Below are 16,839 nucleotides of genomic sequence, written 5' to 3' on the forward strand. Positions count from 1 at the left end.
CACCCAGGAAGCCCCTGGCGGGGCCACCAGGGAAGTGCCAGGAGGCATCACAGGAGTCGCGGCAGGCTCCGGGCTGCCCTCCGGAGTCGTCGCGCCGCAAGGGTCTGGCCGCCCCGGAACAGTCATTAGAGGCCTGGTTTCTAGCCTTCGCTCCGGAGTGGTAGCGGCTCCTGGTTCCAGGCCCAAGCAGCCTCCTGGGGAGGTTGTGGGCCACAGCCTTGCGTCTGGCACATACCCTGGCGGATTTAACGCCCCCATTCCTGGAACCTGTGCAGCCGGGACGTCTGACTTTGGGTCCAAGGGGTCTGGGATGCACAACTCGGAATGCAGTCCGCGTTCCGGTTCAACTTCTTTGCACGCCCACAAGCCCTATAAGGATCTGCCCCATAACATCCTAAAAACCAGCAACCACACCTTGATACAGAAACCCCCCAGTGCGGACAGGTGAGGAGCCCAGCTTCGTTCGCAGACAGCACGGAGCAGGGAGGGAGGTTAGGACCCTGGAGGGGGCGGGGCCAGGAGGGAAGGGGCGGAGTCCTGGGAACTAGCTGTGAGGGCAATGGAGTGGAAAATGTGAGGTTCCAAGCCTTTGGGAGAGCAGCAGGGACTCTCGCTGCAGAGCACGTGATTGTCCTTAGGTGTGACCCTCATCCCTAGCCTCCTGCTTCTCCGGAACGGCAAGGGGGTAGAAGGAGTTTCTGAATGACTCAAAGAATTAGGGAGGACTGTGAGGAGGAGGTCACTAGGTTTCCTACCCCTTTTTTGTGTCGTTCCCCGACTGCAGGAAAAAGTCTCAACACTGGGATGAAATGAATATCATGACTACTTACCACCCTGCTGACAAGGACTACGGATTTATGAAGGTGGATGAGCCTAGCACTCCCTACCACAGGTGCACAGCCCTAATCCTTCAGCCCACACTCTTACCTAATCAAAGGAGGGGAGGGGAGGGGAGGGGGCGGAGAAGGCAGAGAGGCCTCAGGGACTGGATGCTACCGGATACCCTCCTCTCTGCCCTGCGCCCTCCCTCCTCTGCAGGCTGTCCCCACAGGCCAGTGATGAGTCCTCCCTCATGGTGACTCCGGAGGCGCTGAGGGAAAGGTGAGAGTGCTGCCAGAGATCAGTAGGGATGGGTGTCTTCCTCCTTCCACTCCCGAGCTCTGGGATCTGAGCCAGTTTGCTTTTTGGCCCCCTAAATGGGAGGTACTACCTTTCTCATCTAGCCAAGGCAAAGGTGGGGAGTCAACCAGCTGCCCCCATTGTCTTTTCACTTCAGGGCTCCCAACTAGATTCCCTCCCCTTCAGGTTTGCAACAATGGACAATTTCTACCCCAAGGTCCTTCAACACCCTGATAACAGAAGCTCAGGGTCTTCAGACAACTTTTCCAAAACATGTGAGATGAGAGATGAGGGGTGGGGACTGCATGGAAAGGGGAGGCGGAGTGAGCCTTGAGCGAGAGCACGGCCGGAAAGCTGAGCTCTTAAACTGGCCCACAGACTCCAGTGGTTTTGAGAGGCACCGCAAGACACACTACAATGAAGGGAAGTTCCTCAAAGCTCAGAAAAACCAGCCCTCGGGTAATAAGAAGAGCAGCGGGGGTAGTGAAAGTTTGGGCAGTGGTGGCCAAGGTGTGATGCTGGGCCCAGAGTCCAGGCCTGTGGAGAGAGGCCGGGCAGGGGGACTGGCCAGAGGAGTCAAAGACAAGATTGGCCTGGTGACCAGGAACCACATCCAAGAAGCTGAGGGTTAGTAGCTGTGGTGGGGCTCCTGGGACTCAAGGGAATTGTAGTCCAGAGCCTTCTTCCTCCGTGTGCGTGGATTGGCCAAGGGCCCTGCTGCCTGAGGGGGGGGACGGGGGTAATGCTGGGAGGTGACCCTAGGGGAGACAGAGGAGCAGTGAGGTAAGTCCCTGCCAGGATAGTCCCCAGGAAAGTCTGGCTGATGAGGAAGAACAGAAAACCCAAGAGACCTGTGGGGGATGGAAAGGTCACTAACGTTTTTCTAAAATAGAAGGAGGTATAGAGGTGAGAGGAGAACCTGGGGCTTGAGCTCCTCCCCTCTGGTGGTGGGAGGGTCACAGTGGACACCTAGGGGCCTGGATCCCCTCGATGGCCGTAAGACTCAGGTGAATGTGGGTGACTCCTCAGATGCCTCTACCTTCAGAAATCAGACCCCAGCTCCGGCCATCGTCGTGTCGGACAAGGCGGCTGACCTGCAGCGAAAGGAGTATTATAGCAAAGGAAGGTACCTGAGGTGCTGTTCGCACCCGGAGCTGGAGGAGGACACGGAAGATGAGCAGCAGGACAGTGACAGTGACAGTGGGTCCGGGTCAGCCTGGGGGCGGGAGGACTGCGAACTAACAGACTGATGGGTGCCGCAACCCTGATCCGGGGATGCTTCCAGGTTCTACAAGCTTGCGCTAGGCGAGTGAGAATTCCATAGGAACTGAGGTCCGCTCGCTGGACCACAGAGGAAGCGCCCTTCGGGATCACAGGCCATCGAGAACTCCCTGACAGTGACAGGGACACCATTACAGCCTGGTGAGGATACCATGCCACTGGGCCTGGCTCTTGGCAAGCTCCCATCCCCCAACCCCCCACTCCCTTTAGGCCAGTAGATCTGCAACAGGTGCTAAGGCCCTAACCATCCCCGTGTGCAAGGCCCACATTGTACAGAGAGGAACCAGGGACAACCACAAGTGGTTGGGACCCCCTCCAGCTTGACACCATCTGCTGGGCCCAAGCCTCCTCCCCACTTCTCTCTGCCACCTACCCCACTCCGGGTACTTCCCTGTTTTCCAAAGAAGTGGGTCCCAAGCAGTGTCTGGCGACCGTCAGGGTCTGGCATCCAAGGGGCTGAACTGCCCAAGCCCACAAAACTCAGAGAGGAAAACTAGAAGCAACCCCAACTCCTCAAACCAAAAGGAGCGCAGATATGAGCCTGGGCAGGGCAGTGGCTGCCTGCGCTGGCCAGGGCGGGAGAGGGGCTCAGGTAGGTTCTAGGGAGCCGGAGGGGTCACAGGAGCCAGATCTGCTGTAAGAAAACCACTCACCCAACCCTCCTCTCTCCAGATGCATCCCTTCGGCTTTGATGGACTCAGGCGGGGGAAGCCACACAATAGAAAATGTAGCCAGCTGGAGACGGGGCGGGGCGGGGGGCAGCCTTCCCCTGCCCTCACCACCCAAGGGGTGGATAATAAAGGGAAGAAGAGCAGCAGCAGTCTCGGTGCTGTGAATTGGGGGCCCAGGCGGACCTGCTCAGTCACTGACGAGAGGAGAGGAGGGAGGGAAATTCACACACAGGAAACCACCATGAGCAGCCAGAGCCAAGAAGAAAGCTCGGAGCAGTCGGGGGACTGGGGTCCAGAAGGTCTTGGGAGTCTGAGAAGGCCCAGCTGCAGCAGGACGACAGTGATTGGTGTGCTTCAGTCGACATAAATTCACGAGTATCATCTTTAATTCTTACAACGACCCTGGAGGCAGGGGTTGCCATGCCCATCTTCCAGGTGAGGAGACTGAGGAATCAGAGAGCTTGCTCGAGGTCATGCACCCTGTAAGCGACCAAAAGATTTGAACCTGTATCTGCCGGGCTCTCAAAACTCAGCCACTAAAGAAGAGAGCAGAGACCTGACCCAGTAGGAAGGTGACAGCATATCTCTGAGGGCGGGGCTGTGGCTTCTCTGATCTCAGGCCCCTCTCCTCAGCCCAGGCCCCGCCTCTGCCCCTCCCAGCACTGCCTGGAAGTGTGGGGTGAGAGCTCCTCCTAGGACACCCCTTCCCCTTGGGGAACGAATTATCACCCCTCCCAGGCTCTACCCAGGAGAGAACGCTTTTCCCCTTCCTCATCCAGGCCCCTCTGGGGGCAGGGAGTGCCTCCACTTGCATCCCCACCCGCCTGGCCCCAGGATCCCTTGGCCTGAAGTGATCAAGCTGAGATGACAGTCAAACTGGATTTCGAGGAGTGTCTTAAGGACTCACCCCGCTTCCGGTAAGTGTGCACAGGTCTGGGGGGTAGAGGAGGGGCAGCCCGACACCCCCCTAGACACACACACACACACACACACACGCACGCGCACGCACACACACCCTTCCCCAGGCCAGATGTCCTAGCAGGGAATAGGTCTGAAAGGGACAAGATCAAGCGTGTGGGCCAAAGCAGTACCTCTGCTACCAAACCCAGAGGTCTCTCACCCCCGGAGCTGGCATTCCATCATCCTTCCTCTCACTGGGACCCCTGCCCCTCCCCCAGCACCTGCTGTGGGCGGTTAGCAACTTCCTGCCCTTACCACATCCACCCTCCTTCTACCCTTCCTGCTCTGGCCTGGGCCATAGTAGCTCCTACACTGTGGCGTGAGCAAGCTAAAGAGGGCTGGTTGGTGGGCCTTCTTAACCCGCCAGCTCTTTCTGTCTGCACCCTCCACTCTCTAACCCCAACCCCTGACCTGGCCTTGCCAAGGTGGACAGACTACACGGACCCAAGCTCTGTTCCCCTGACACCATCCCTCCTTTCCCAGGGCCTCTGTTGAGCTGGTGGAAGCTGAAGTGTCGGAACTGGAGACCCGACTGGAAAAGGTGACTCAGGGCCCGATTTTAAAATGAAGAGGGTGGGACCAGGAAGAACAGAGAATGAGTCCCAGGGATTATTGAGTGCCAGTCGTGTGGGATAGATATTTAGGGGCAATAGAGAAGCAAAAAGGTAGTGCTATACCCTCAAGGAGCTCGGGATCTTGGGGAAAAAAGTCTCACTTGTGGACTTACCCTGTCCGCTCTTGAGCCCTGCATTATACCAGCCCCGGGCTGTTGGGTAGAGCAAGACTCTCTGCCTCGGAGCCCGCAGACGGACTGGAGGACAAACCAGCGAAACACTCAAACACATTACAGGAAGGCCTTCCCTGGCCACCTCTATAGAACAGCTCATGCATGTGCAGGTACAAGTACATATACTCCCGTCCTCTGAGTGGCTTTGTTTTTCTCTATAGCATTTAGCTCAATCTCACATTATGTATTTCCCGGCTGTTTTAGGTTTCTGCTGCTGTATAATCAATTGTTACAAATTTAGTAACTTTTTTTAAAATATATTTTTATTGATTTTTTACGGAGAGGAAGGAAGAGGGACAGAGAGTTAGAAACATCAATGAGAGAGAAACATTGATCAGCTGCCTCCTGCACACCCCCTACTGGGGATGTGCTCACAACCCAGGTAGATGCCCTTGACCGGAATCGAACCTGGGACCCTTCAGTCCGCAGGCCGACGCTCTATCCACTGAGCCAAACCGGTTAGGGCCAAATTTAGTGACTTTAATACATGTCTTTTATCATAGTTTTGGTGGATCAAGAGTCAGGAAGCTCAGCTGATCCTCTGAGCAGGGTCTCGCAGACTGCAGTCTCTTCTGAGGCTCGGGCTTTTCTTCCAAGCTCGCAGGTTGGGGACTGAGGCCCTCCAGTCCTAGGAGCCACCAAGTCCCCGTCTGTGTGGCCCTGTCCACAGGCAGCTTACTTCCTAGCAGCTCATTTCTTCAAGGCCAGCAGGCGAGTCTCCCTTGTGTGAGCTGGCAAGATAGTGCCAACTTATATTACCCCTAGGGGCGAGCCCATCACCTCGCCATGTGGTGTAACCTAATCACGGGAGTGCCGTCCCATCGTGTTCGCCATAGCCTACCGGTTAGAAGCAAGTCCCAGGGCTCTCTCACACTCACGGGGTAGAGATCATGCCAGGGTGGGAATCACTGGGGGTCACCCTGGCATGTGTCTGTCATGCTATTTTTGCTGATTTCTTTTTCCTTTTCTTCACTGGAATCTAAGTGTCCTGAGGGACCTTTATGTTTTGTTTTTGCTCAGTCACCAGTGCCTCTACCAGGGCCTGAAAGTTAGTGGATGACCAACTAATATAATATACATATAGTTTAAAGTGAAACCTTTTATTTGAGTAAACGATACATTCACAAGAAGTTCCAAAAACAGTACAGGGAAGTCCCACAAACCCATCACCCAGCTGCCCCCAGTGGCGGCATCTTACATAACTATGGTGTACTAACTGTGGTGTACTGCCCAAACCAGGAAATTGCAATGAACTGTCTACAGGTCTTACATGGATTTCACCTGTTTTGCATATACTCTTAAAAAAAACTTTGTGTATAATTCAATGACACTCTATCATGTGTATAGATTCTTTTTTTCAATATATTTTTTATTATTGATAATATTACAGATATCTCCTATTATTCCCCCCTATCCTCCCCTCTGTATAGATTCTTATAACCAGCATCACACACAAAATACAAAACTCCTATCACCACAAGGGAACTCTTTTGTATTAAGCTTTGTAATGATACCTCCCTGCCCCCTTCTCTAATCCATGACCACTCATCTGGCCTCTGTCTCTAGACTTTTGTCATTTCTAGAATGTTATATCAGTGGAATCATACCTTATGTGACCTTTTAAGATTGACTTTTTTTCAGCCACTTAGAATAATGTCCTTGAAGTTTATTCAAGTTGTTGTGTATCAGTAGTACCAGTAGTTCATTATCAATAGTTCATCTATGAATAGTTTATTCCTTTGCATTGCTGTGTACCATTCTATTGAATGGATGTACCCATTTGTCACTAGTTCAGTCTTACGAAAGTTTCTTACTCAAATATATGAGGGAGAGGGGCAGATAAGGAAAAAAACTGAACACTCAGTCCCCCAGCTCCACACAATGGGTTTTTGTCGCTTGTCACAGACACCCCATGGGGACATCTGATAAGGTTTGATCATGACCAGTTTCCTGACCATTACTGATCCTGCTAGCCATCTTAAGCTACATTTCCCTGAGGCCTTCGCTAGCTCTAAAAAGTGTCTTCCAGTGCTCACTTCGGCAGCACATATACTAAAATTGGAACGATACAGAGAAGATTAGCATGGCCCCTGCGCAAGGATGACACGCAAATTCGTGAAGCGTTTCATATTTTTAGACACTGGGGGGTAGGGGAGGCCAGGGGATTGTCAAGGGCAGGGGGAAAAAAAAAAGGAGACATATGTAATACTCTTTGTAATACTTTAAGCAATAAAAAAAAAAAAAGAAAAAAAAAGTGTCTTCCAGTTCACCAAAAGTTCACTGGGAGATCAACCAAAGGCTTTGTATGCATGCATATAAGCCTAACCAATGGACACAGACACCAGGGGGGTGAGGGCATGAGTTGGGGGCAGGGAGGGGGCAATGGGAGATAAGGACACATACTAGTATATAATATCTTAATCAATAAAGAAAAAAAGCTCACTGGGAAGAGTTGACAGGCTCCGCAGTCACTTGCTTTGTCCCAGATACAGTGACTCAGGCCAGAGCCAAGTGGTGTCACCTCAGGGCCAGTGCAGCTCCCGCAGGGAACAAGGCCCAGGGTCAGGAGACCTCACTTTGGCTTCAGACTCGGCTACATGGCTCGCCTAGTGAGACCCTCCTTGGGCTCATCTCTTGTCGTCTTGTTTATCAAGCCTCCTTGTTTGTCAATGGGACCAGAGAGAGGGGCCTTAGGAGCCCCCTAGCATGCCATCTTCGTCCTGACCCTCTGGCTGGCCGACTGATCAATTTCTATTTATGAGGGAATGTTCGATAAGCATAGAATGGGACAAGTCCAGACAGTGCTGCAGAGCAGTGGTTCCCAATGTGGGGCACATGTCCCGGGGGGGGGGGCAATTTGATTTTTAAGGGGGGCAATTCGAGAATGAGTTATTAACAATGAAATTTTGGCATTTCTTGTGGTTCTATAAATATATATGGTGACATACTTATGCATTTCATTCTCTATTATATGTTTTGAAACTTTATTTGCTGTTTTTTTCCTATCGCTTTATATTATTATTATTTTAACAATTTCTTAGTGATTCTTCAGCAGTACTTCAACTGTCCTTTCATTCTTTTATTTTTCTCTTTCGTGGATGCCATGTTCTTTGGGAGCTTGTTTAGACGAAGTTAATGGCCTTTTAGGCTTCCTCCATGTGGGGAATAGGAGTTCAATTTTTGAATAAGAAGAATTACATGTGGGGTGGGGGGCATCAGGATTTTAGAGATGCTTGGGTGGGGCCTGGCCAAGAACAGGGTGGGAGCCACTGCTGTGGAATCCACGCCGATTAGGTAGAGCGTTCACCCCGTGAGCCAGGCAGTGCCTGAGGATGGAGTTTCTGGGGGGCTCTGAATCCAGGCAGTTGCGGAGAGACATTTTGGAGGTGAAGCTGACAATGGCTTTGGTGACCGGCTGGGAGGAGTTTTGTTCCAGGCACAGAGCAGTGGGAGCAAAGCAACAGAGATGAGAAAGCACCAGGCCTGTGTTAGGAACTGTGAGAGCTGGACTGGGCGACAGAGACGTTTAGGCACGGTTGTGAGGGAGGGTCTCAGCCCAGGCGAAGGGGAGAGGAAGGTGCCAGGAGTGGGGGTTGCCCCTTCCTCTGGTGGCGCATGGCACGACTCCCTTTTGCCCTGTTGCTCCCTAGCTCCTCAAGCTGGGCAATGGCCTCCTGGAAAGCGGGCGCCATTACGTTGCGGCTGGCCGCGCCTTCATTGCCGGCATTTGTGACCTGGCCCACCTGGGCCCCCCAGAGCCCATGATGGCGGTATGTGTAGGGCTCGAACCAGAGTGGGATGGGGTCCGAGATGAGCGATCCTGTGGAAGCTGGGGGAGGGGTGGTCTGGGGTCTGCAGGTCCCAGGCCAGAGCAGGGCTGGTGCTGCCACCTGAGACAGCCATTAGGCTGGTCTAAAAATGGAAGGGTAAGGGCCCGACCCTACCCTCACCCCCATGCCTGCTTCTCTCTCTCTCTCTCTCTCTCTCTCTCTCTCTCTCTCTCTGCCTCTTCTTGCCTAGGAGTGTCTGGACAAATTCACCGAGAGCCTGAGCCACAAGCTGGACAGCCATGCGGTGAGTGGGGGTAAGTAGGGCAGGTGGGGAGAGCAGGGTGGTCTGTAGCCCTGACCTTTACCTTCCAATTTCCGCTTCCCCTCAGGAGCTTCTAGATGCCACCCAGCACACGCTGCAGCAGCAAATCCAAGCCTTGGTCAAAGAGTGAGTGTTGGGAGGGAAACCAGTCCTCCAGCCCATTCCCACAGCAGCCGCCCTGAATGAGGCGGAGACTGAGGGTTCCTGGGGACCCGCTTGCTACCCCCCATCCCAAGAACCCCCTTGGAGCTCTGACTGACAGCTATGAGTGGGCCTGCCCTGGGGACTTCTCCGCGGGGGCAGGTGGACGTGTCTGTGAGGCCTTGTATCCCCCACCCCAGAGGTCTCCGGGGTTTCCGAGAGGCTCGCCGGGATTTCTGGCGAGGTGCCGAGAGCCTGGAGACAGCTCTCACCCACAATGCGGAGGTCCCCAGGCGCCGGGCCCAGGAGGCAGAAGAGGCAGGAGCTGCTTTGAAGACTGCTCGAGCCGGGTACCGGGGACGGGCACTGGATTATGCCCTGCAGGTGCCTGTCCGCCCTCTTGGAGTACCAGGGCCTCAGCCACCTGAAGGCTAGAGAGTCCCTGGGGTGCATTGGGAGGGCGCCCTGTCTTTTCAAGACTGACCTGACGTGTTTTTTGGGCCCTCAGATCAATGTGATTGAGGACAAGAGGAAGTTTGACATCATGGAATTTGTGAGTTGCAAGGGCAAGGTGGGGAGGAGCCTGCTGATGGAGAACAGGAGGGAAGAGGGAAATACTGAGGGGTCCTTCCTCAGCCCTGCCCCCTCCCCACTTTGACCCCAGGCGCTGCGTTTGGTGGAAGCCCAGGCTACACATTTCCAGCAGGGCCACGAGGAGCTGAGCCGGCTGGCCCAGTATCGCAAGGAGCTGGGTGCCCAGGTAGGGCCCCATGGAACAGGCAGATGGGATGGGATTGTGGGCTCTAAGATGACTTCCCTGGCCTGCTTGGGAGAGGCTCAGGCCACCTGACGTGCCCCTTCTATACCCAGTTGCACCAGCTGGTTTTGAATTCAGCTCGACAGAAGAGGGACATGGAGCAAAGACATGTGCTGCTGAAACAAAAGGTGAGGGCTGGGCCCAGGCGGTGTGGCTCAGTGGTTGAGCGTCGATCCATGAACAAAGAGATCATGGTTCTATTCCTAGTCAGGGCAGACACATGCCCAAGTTTTGGGCTCTATTCCCAGTAGGGGGCGTGTAAGAGGCAGCCAATCTGAGTCTCTCTCATCATTGATGTTTCTATCTGCCTCTCCCTTCCTCTCGCTGAAGTCAATAATAAAAATAAATAAATACATATATAAACAAATAGGTGAGGGCTGGGACTGCTGGAGGGAGGTAGATGGGCATTGGGCCTTGCTCTCTGCTCACAAAGTTGCCTGTTGACCTTTCTGTGCCCTCAGGAGCTGGGTGGGGAGGAGCCAGAGCCAAGCCTCAAGGAGGGGCCTGGTGGCCTGGTCATGGAAGGACATCTCTTCAAAAGGGCCAGCAACGCATTTAAGACCTGGAGCAGGTGAGGAGAGGACACTCCCAATCAGCCAAACCCATCTGGGATTACAGTTTTTTTTCAATGTTTAAAATTGATTTCAGAGCGGAAGGGAGCGGGGAGAGAGACAGAAACATCAATGATGAGAGAGAATCACTGATTGGCTGCCTCCTGCACTCCCCACACTAGGGATTGAGCCCACAACCCGGGCTTGTGCCCTGACCAGGAATCAAATTGCGACCTCCTGGTTCAGAGATGGATGCTCAACCACTGAGCCACACTGGCCAGGCCCATTCAATATTGAGTGGTTGTAGTGTGTTAAGCACAGCAAGGAAAAAGACAAAAACCCCTGCCTTCAGAAAGTTTCTATCCCATCAGCAAAGACAGACAATGACACAATAACTAGGAGCTGTTATATTCATATCTATTATGTTAGAAGGTAAGAGTGGCAGAGGAGAGACATTATGAAGTAAGGGATGTGGATAGCTGAGGGAGGGTTGTGGTTTTAATAGAATGGTCAGCGTTGTCTACGGCCATACCACCCTGAACGCGCCCGATCTCGTCTGATCTCGGAAGCTAAGCAGGGTCGGGCCTGGTTAGTACTTGGAAGGGAGAATGGTCAGCGTAGGCCTCGTGAGAAGGTGACCTCTGAGTGGAGACTTGAGGACTTCTGGGGGAAGAACGTTCTAGGCAGGAGAGGGAGCCAGCACCGAGGCCCTGAGAAACCTGGCGTGTGGGAGGAACAGAGAGGAGGCCATCGGTGTGATGAGAGGAAGGAAGGAGGAAGGAAGGAGACGACGTGGAATTAATAGGGATGTAAATTATGCCAGGGCCTGTCGGCTTCTCTAGGGACTTGGGCTCAACTCTGAGGGAAATGGGGAGCCACTGCAGGGTGCAGAACAGGATGGTGATCTGCTCTGACTCGACTCCTTCCCCTTCGAGGGCCACTGCTAGCCCATGTGGGGTCTGTGTGCACATCAGATCCTATAGGGGCTTCTTCCCCCAGACACCGAGCCCTTTCCCCAAGAAACTGCCATCTATCAACAACAACAACTGTAGCAATAGACTTCTTTTGTTAGAAAAGGCATCTTACTGTCATCTGCTGTAAAGATGACTTCATTAATATATCAAATCCGGTTGTCCACGATGTGATGGGTGCCCCTTAGACAGTCTACGCAACCGTCCCACCCTCTGGAACATCTGGGACAGTCAGCCCAGGCCTCCTATCGGCAAGATCCTATGGGGCAAAGGACACAGCCTCTGCTGTCCCTGTCCCAGCCTCATCCCAATGCTGCCCACGTCCCAACTCTACCCTCCCCTCCTGCAGACGCTGGTTTACTATTCAGAGCAACCAACTGGTTTATCAGAAGAAGTACAAGGTGGGTAGCCCGGGTGCGGGAGGCCTGGGCCCAGGGAGACTCAGCCCTGGCTTCCGCTGGCTGGACATCTGCCCATTCTCACCTTCCCCGGCCAGGACCCCGTGACTGTGGTGGTTGACGACCTTCGTCTCTGCACAGTGAAGCTCTGCCCCGACTCCGAAAGGCGGTTCTGCTTCGAGGTGGTGTCTCCTAGCAAGTGAGTAGAGCCCCCAGAGGTGATGCTCTAAAACAGGGGTGGGCAAACTTTTTGACTCGAGGGCCACAATGGGTTCTTAAACTGGACTGGAGGGCCGGAACAAAAGCATGGATGGAGGGTTTGTGTGAACTAATATAAATTCAAAGGAAACATCATTACATAAAAGGGTACGGGCTTTTTTTTTTTTTTTTTAGTTCTATTCATTTCAAATGGGCCCGTGGGCTGTAGTTTGCCCATGGCTGCTCTAAAAGCTCTAAATCTTAACCAGCTGGAAAGGTAGGGCCCATCACCCAGGCTCCCCTGGAGCAGAGGCTGGAGGTCCCATGCAGCCCCAGGCGTTAACCCTTTGGTGGCTGGATTGTGGGGCAGCCTGGGGGAAGGGTATAGGGTGATGGGGGATATTGAAAAGGACATAACCTATTGGTGCAGAAATATTTCCGTCTGATTGGTACCAGCTGAAGACTAGCTGAATGTCAGCCTGCCCATCTGCCACATGCTCTCCAGGCCTCAGACCCCTCCTTGCTCTCCGTCCCCTTTCCTGCCCAGGTCCTGCTTCCTGCAGGCTGACTCAGAGCGCCTCCTACAGCTGTGGGTCAGTGCTGTGCAGAGCAGCATTGCCACGGCCTTCAGCCAGTCTCGCCTTGATGACAGCCCCCGGGGTTCAGGCCAGGTACCTTAACGTGGGGGTCCGGGGCCAGGTTGCCCAGGGAGATGGGACATCCCTTCCCTGACCCCGTGGTCACTCTTTCTTCCCATCTGCCCCAGGGCTCAGGACACCTGGTCATGGGATCTGCTGCCACACTGGGCCCTGGCAGGACGACCAGGGGAAGGGAGCCTGGCGGAGCGGGGCATGTGGCAGCCCAGGTGCAGAGTGTGGATGGCAATGCCCAGTGTTGCGACTGCCGGGAACCAGCCCCTGAATGGGCCAGCATCAACCTTGGTGTCACTCTCTGCATTCAGTGCTCCGGCATCCACAGGTCACTCCCCCAAGCCCCAAGCACGGGCCCCCTTCCTTCTGGCTGCCGGGGGAACCAAGATAGAACCCATCACAAGGCTCTTCCTTCCTCACCCTGCCCTGGCTTCCTCTCTTAGATTCTGGCTGTCACTGGGCACAAGCCTGGGCTGAGCCTGTGGGGCACCAGGTGGATCCAGGGGGGCCCAGCCTCTCAGTCTAGCCAGCGACAGGGGACCCACCGTAGTTTATTGGTTTGACTGGAGGAGGTGTGGGGTTGGGACTGCTGCGGATGGGTGAGCCAGTGAAGAGCAGAGAGAGAAGAGGTGTGAAGCCTTAGCAAGTCTTTACAGCCCTCACCCCGAGTCAGTCTGGTAGAAGGATGGCAAGAAAGAGTTGTCTAGGCCTGTGGTCAGCAAACTGCGGCTCTCATGTGGCTCTTTGGCCCCTTGAGTGTGGCTCTTCCACAAAATACCACGTGCGGCGCACACGTACAGTGTGATTGAAACTTCGTGGCCTATGCGCAGAAGTCGTTTTTCGGCCCGGGCGAGTCTGTTTTGAAGAAGTGGTGTTAGAAGAAGTGGGGGTACATTCGCTGAGGTCGACCCCTCAGATTGAGGACGTTTTTAGCAAAGGCCAGCTTAAGAGTACCCTAATTAAGATAATAACAATGCACCTACCTATATAGTTTCAGGGTGCACACGTACAGTGCGATTGAAATTTCATGGCCCATGCGCAGAAGTCAGTTTTCGGCCTGGGTGAGTCTATTTTGAAGAAGTGGCATTAGAAGAAAGTGGGGGTAATTCGCTGAGGTCGACCCTTCAGATTGAGGATGTTTTTAGCAAAGGCCAGCTTAGGAGTACCCTAATTAAGTTAATAATGTACCTACCTATATAGTTTAAGTTTAAAAAATTTGGCTCTCAAAAGAAATTTCAATCGTCGTACTATTGATATTTGGCTCTGTTGACTAATGAGTTTGCCGACCACTGGTCTAGGCCAAAGCGCCAAGAGTGAAGGGAGGTGGATAGAGAGGATGAGGCCCTTAAAATGAAATGTAGGAGAAGTGAGAAGAGAGGATGTGAATAGGCAGGATCCTGCCAGATGCAGCTCAAGGCTGCAGGACCCCAGCTGCCCTGCTGCCTCCTGGCCTAGGGCCTCTGCATGGCCCCCCATGCAAGACCTTGTCTCCAAGTCCTTTTAGGATCCGCAGTTGCTCCCTCAGCGGCTGCCCCACATAGGGCCTGACTTCCACTCTGGCCCTCCAGGAGCCTGGGAGTTCATTTCTCCAAAGTCCGGTCTCTGACACTTGACTCATGGGAGCCGGAACTAGTGAAGGTGATTTGGGGGTGTTACGAGGAGTGTGGGGGCTGGATGGGTTGAGGGCAGGGCTGTACAGCCCGAGGGCTCAGACTCTCCCCGCTCCCTACCTGATCGTCTGTCTCTGCCTCGGCACCTGAAGCTTATGTGCGAGCTGGGAAACGTCGTCATCAACCAGATCTACGAGGCCCGTGTGGAGGCCATGGCCGTGAAGAAGCCAGGGCCCAGCTGCTCCCGGTGAGGCTGGCGGGAGGGGCTGGCTGCCCTCTTTGCAGGGAGGGTGGAGGGTCTGGAACGAGAGGAGGGAAGACTGTCTCCTCCTCCTCCTCACCCCTTCAGGCAGGAGAAAGAGGCCTGGATTCATGCCAAATACGTGGAGAAGAAGTTCCTGACCAAGCTTCCTGAGATCCGAGGGCGAAGAGGTGGCCGGGGGCCTCCGAGGGGGCAGCCTCCTGTGCCCCCAAAGCCTTCCCTTAAGCCCCAGCCAGGGGGCTACAGATCCAAGTCAGGTATAGGGTTGGTTGGGCAATCATTGAGCACCTGCTGTGTGCTCAGCACTGGGCCACACCTGGTCGGGAGGTCCAGAGTTCTAGGCCCAGGCCTTCCCTTTGTGAGTGCGGAGGAGCCGGACCACATCAGCACTGGTTTTAGAAGGTCAGAGGGCTAGGGCTTATAGTGAAGAATAGGAAGGAGCATAGGGCTGGGAGTAGGCAGGGAGGGCTATGTAAGGGAGTTAACCGCGTGAGGAAAGTCAGCAGGGAGGATGAGCGAGGGTCTCCAAAGGCCTGAGAAGGCAGGTGTGAGTTTGGCTGGAGCAGAGGGAGCCAAGAGGGTTGAGGCGAATCTTCAGTGAGTCAACTCACCCACAACATCCGAGCCAGTCAGGGTGGTTGGACAGGAAGAGGTGGGTGATGCTTTCTAGCCCGAGGGACGCCACACACACACACACACACACTCACATACACCTCCACTTCCCACCAATCCCCAGAATCTTGAAGGCCTCCCCACAGTTGAGCAGTGACCTACCCCATTGCAGCATCAGGGGACTTTGCTGAGGGTTTTCTTCCCAGACTCAAAGCTGATTCCCCCTAAACAGAGCCACCCTCGGATAACCTGGGCAGCCTGCACCCCGGGGCCCTGCTGTTTCGAGCTGCTGGGCATCCTCCATCCCTCCCCACCATGGCTGATGCCCTCGCCCATGGAGCTGATGTCAACTGGGTCAACACGGGCCAGGAGAACGCCACGCCACTGATCCAAGCCACAGCTGCTGTGAGGGTCCAGCCAACCTCCCCTCACCCCCCACGTCACCTTCTCTTCTTCCCTACTCCTGACTTTCTTACCCCTCCCCCGCCTCATAGCGGGTGATAACCAATAAAGACTGTTGCTAAGTGATTAGGAGGTAAACAACCTGAGCTGGAGTCCAGGCTCTCGCCATGTACCAGTACAGTTACGAACCTCTGTAAACTAGGGACCCCATCCCTCATCAGGCTGTACTGTGGGTGTAATGTATTGATACATGTAAAGAGCTAGAGCCGGGCCTGACACTTAGGTGTACCCCTAAACTCCTGATCCCATATCCTGCCCTCTGAACCGTATGAATCTGTAAATCTGCCTCTAAAGATGCCACCCTCTCTCCCTTTCTCTGCTTCTCAATGCAGAATTCTCTTCTGGCCTGTGAGTTTCTCCTCCAGAATGGGGCGAACGTGAACCAGGCAGACAGCCGCGGCCGGGGCCCACTCCACCACGCAACCATCCTTGGCCACACTGGGTAGCAGACAGCGATGGTGGCCTTGGGGAGGAAGGTTCCGGACGGGCGGAGCTGCTGCTAAACCTGGCTCTCCTCTCTAGACTGGCCTGCCTGTTCCTGAAACGGGGAGCTGACCTGGGAGCTCAGGACTCTGAAGGCAGGGACCCTCTGACCATCGCCATGGAAACAGCCAATGCCGACATCGTCACCCTGTGAGGATGCCTGAAGGGGCAGGACCAGCACCTTTCCCATGGGCGCGGCTAAGTCCCAGACCTCGATGCCACAGATGCCTGGGGAGGGGAGTGGCAGCAGACGGGATGCTCCCAGGTGTTGATTGGGAAATGAGCAGCCAGGGTGGGGGCAGGTCCACGGACATGGAGCTCATCCCGAGAGTCATTATTTGTCAACATTGCTGTCAGGCGTCTTTTAAGGACTAGGCCCTGGGCAAACATGAATAAACAACCCAGCTCAGTGGATGGGGAGTTGGGGGTGGGGGGAAGGACGTCGTTCATTCTTTAATTCTCTCCTCCTTAGGCTTCGGTTGGCAAAGATGAGAGAGGCAGAGGCAGCCCAGGGCCAGGCAGGTACAGTACCCCCGGCCAGCCCCATCGGGCTCTTCCTCATAACTCTGGGCTTCTGGCCCCTGGGGACCAGCTCCCTGATTACGTCTGTTATTCAACAAATCTGGACCGGGCGTGTGGGACACACCAGGCCTCGCAACAGAGAAAAAAGGCAGGAGTTGTGCCCTGTTGGCTCAGGTGTTTCCTCCAGCCGCGCTCTTACCGGGACGCCTCACCGTCCCCAGCACACGCCCCGGAGCCGGGGGCCCAGCCTTC

At 54.5% G+C, this 16,839-nt stretch overlaps 2 protein-coding genes across 4 annotated transcripts in view; both read left to right on the forward strand.

Moving 5' to 3' along the window:
* The first annotated feature begins 6 nt into the window (after nucleotides 1–6).
* Nucleotides 7–3,193, forward strand: LOC102772864 (protein phosphatase inhibitor 2). Of its 3 annotated transcripts, XM_015562556.1 has the most exons (8): nucleotides 7–444; nucleotides 785–892; nucleotides 1,039–1,101; nucleotides 1,306–1,394; nucleotides 1,498–1,746; nucleotides 2,149–2,313; nucleotides 2,444–2,541; nucleotides 3,073–3,193. In XM_015562556.1, the coding sequence occupies exons 1-7, from the start codon at nucleotides 311–313 to the stop codon at nucleotides 2,512–2,514; spliced, it is 879 nt and encodes a 292-aa protein (XP_015418042.1). In that variant the 5' UTR covers nucleotides 7–310; the 3' UTR covers nucleotides 2,515–2,541; nucleotides 3,073–3,193. The 3 variants fall into 3 exon arrangements, with proteins under 3 accessions (XP_015418042.1, XP_006761763.2, XP_015418043.1); XM_006761700.2 differs by lacking the exon at nucleotides 3,073–3,193 and having other exon boundaries at nucleotides 2,149–2,319; nucleotides 2,405–2,535; XM_015562557.1 differs by lacking the exon at nucleotides 3,073–3,193 and having other exon boundaries at nucleotides 2,405–2,535.
* Nucleotides 3,194–3,514: 321 nt separating this feature from the next.
* Nucleotides 3,515–16,839, forward strand: part of ACAP1 (ArfGAP with coiled-coil, ankyrin repeat and PH domains 1) — a 14,544-nt gene continuing 1,219 nt past the window's right edge. The window contains exons 1-21 of the mRNA XM_015562522.1: nucleotides 3,515–3,988; nucleotides 4,515–4,572; nucleotides 8,469–8,588; nucleotides 8,839–8,892; nucleotides 8,978–9,036; nucleotides 9,252–9,435; nucleotides 9,560–9,604; nucleotides 9,716–9,811; nucleotides 9,922–9,996; nucleotides 10,330–10,439; nucleotides 11,740–11,791; nucleotides 11,887–11,987; nucleotides 12,534–12,657; nucleotides 12,753–12,964; nucleotides 14,205–14,274; nucleotides 14,399–14,493; nucleotides 14,596–14,765; nucleotides 15,353–15,525; nucleotides 15,915–16,024; nucleotides 16,105–16,215; nucleotides 16,538–16,833. Of these exons, the coding sequence (XP_015418008.1) occupies nucleotides 3,936–3,988; nucleotides 4,515–4,572; nucleotides 8,469–8,588; nucleotides 8,839–8,892; nucleotides 8,978–9,036; nucleotides 9,252–9,435; nucleotides 9,560–9,604; nucleotides 9,716–9,811; nucleotides 9,922–9,996; nucleotides 10,330–10,439; nucleotides 11,740–11,791; nucleotides 11,887–11,987; nucleotides 12,534–12,657; nucleotides 12,753–12,964; nucleotides 14,205–14,274; nucleotides 14,399–14,493; nucleotides 14,596–14,765; nucleotides 15,353–15,525; nucleotides 15,915–16,024; nucleotides 16,105–16,215; nucleotides 16,538–16,833 (2,368 nt within the window). The 5' untranslated portion in view covers nucleotides 3,515–3,935. The remainder of the gene's footprint in view (nucleotides 3,989–4,514; nucleotides 4,573–8,468; nucleotides 8,589–8,838; nucleotides 8,893–8,977; nucleotides 9,037–9,251; nucleotides 9,436–9,559; nucleotides 9,605–9,715; nucleotides 9,812–9,921; nucleotides 9,997–10,329; nucleotides 10,440–11,739; nucleotides 11,792–11,886; nucleotides 11,988–12,533; nucleotides 12,658–12,752; nucleotides 12,965–14,204; nucleotides 14,275–14,398; nucleotides 14,494–14,595; nucleotides 14,766–15,352; nucleotides 15,526–15,914; nucleotides 16,025–16,104; nucleotides 16,216–16,537; nucleotides 16,834–16,839) is intronic.

This window comes from Myotis davidii, unplaced genomic scaffold, assembly GCF_000327345.1.
Source record: "Myotis davidii unplaced genomic scaffold, ASM32734v1 scaffold37, whole genome shotgun sequence".
Taxonomy (NCBI): domain Eukaryota; kingdom Metazoa; phylum Chordata; class Mammalia; order Chiroptera; family Vespertilionidae; genus Myotis; species Myotis davidii.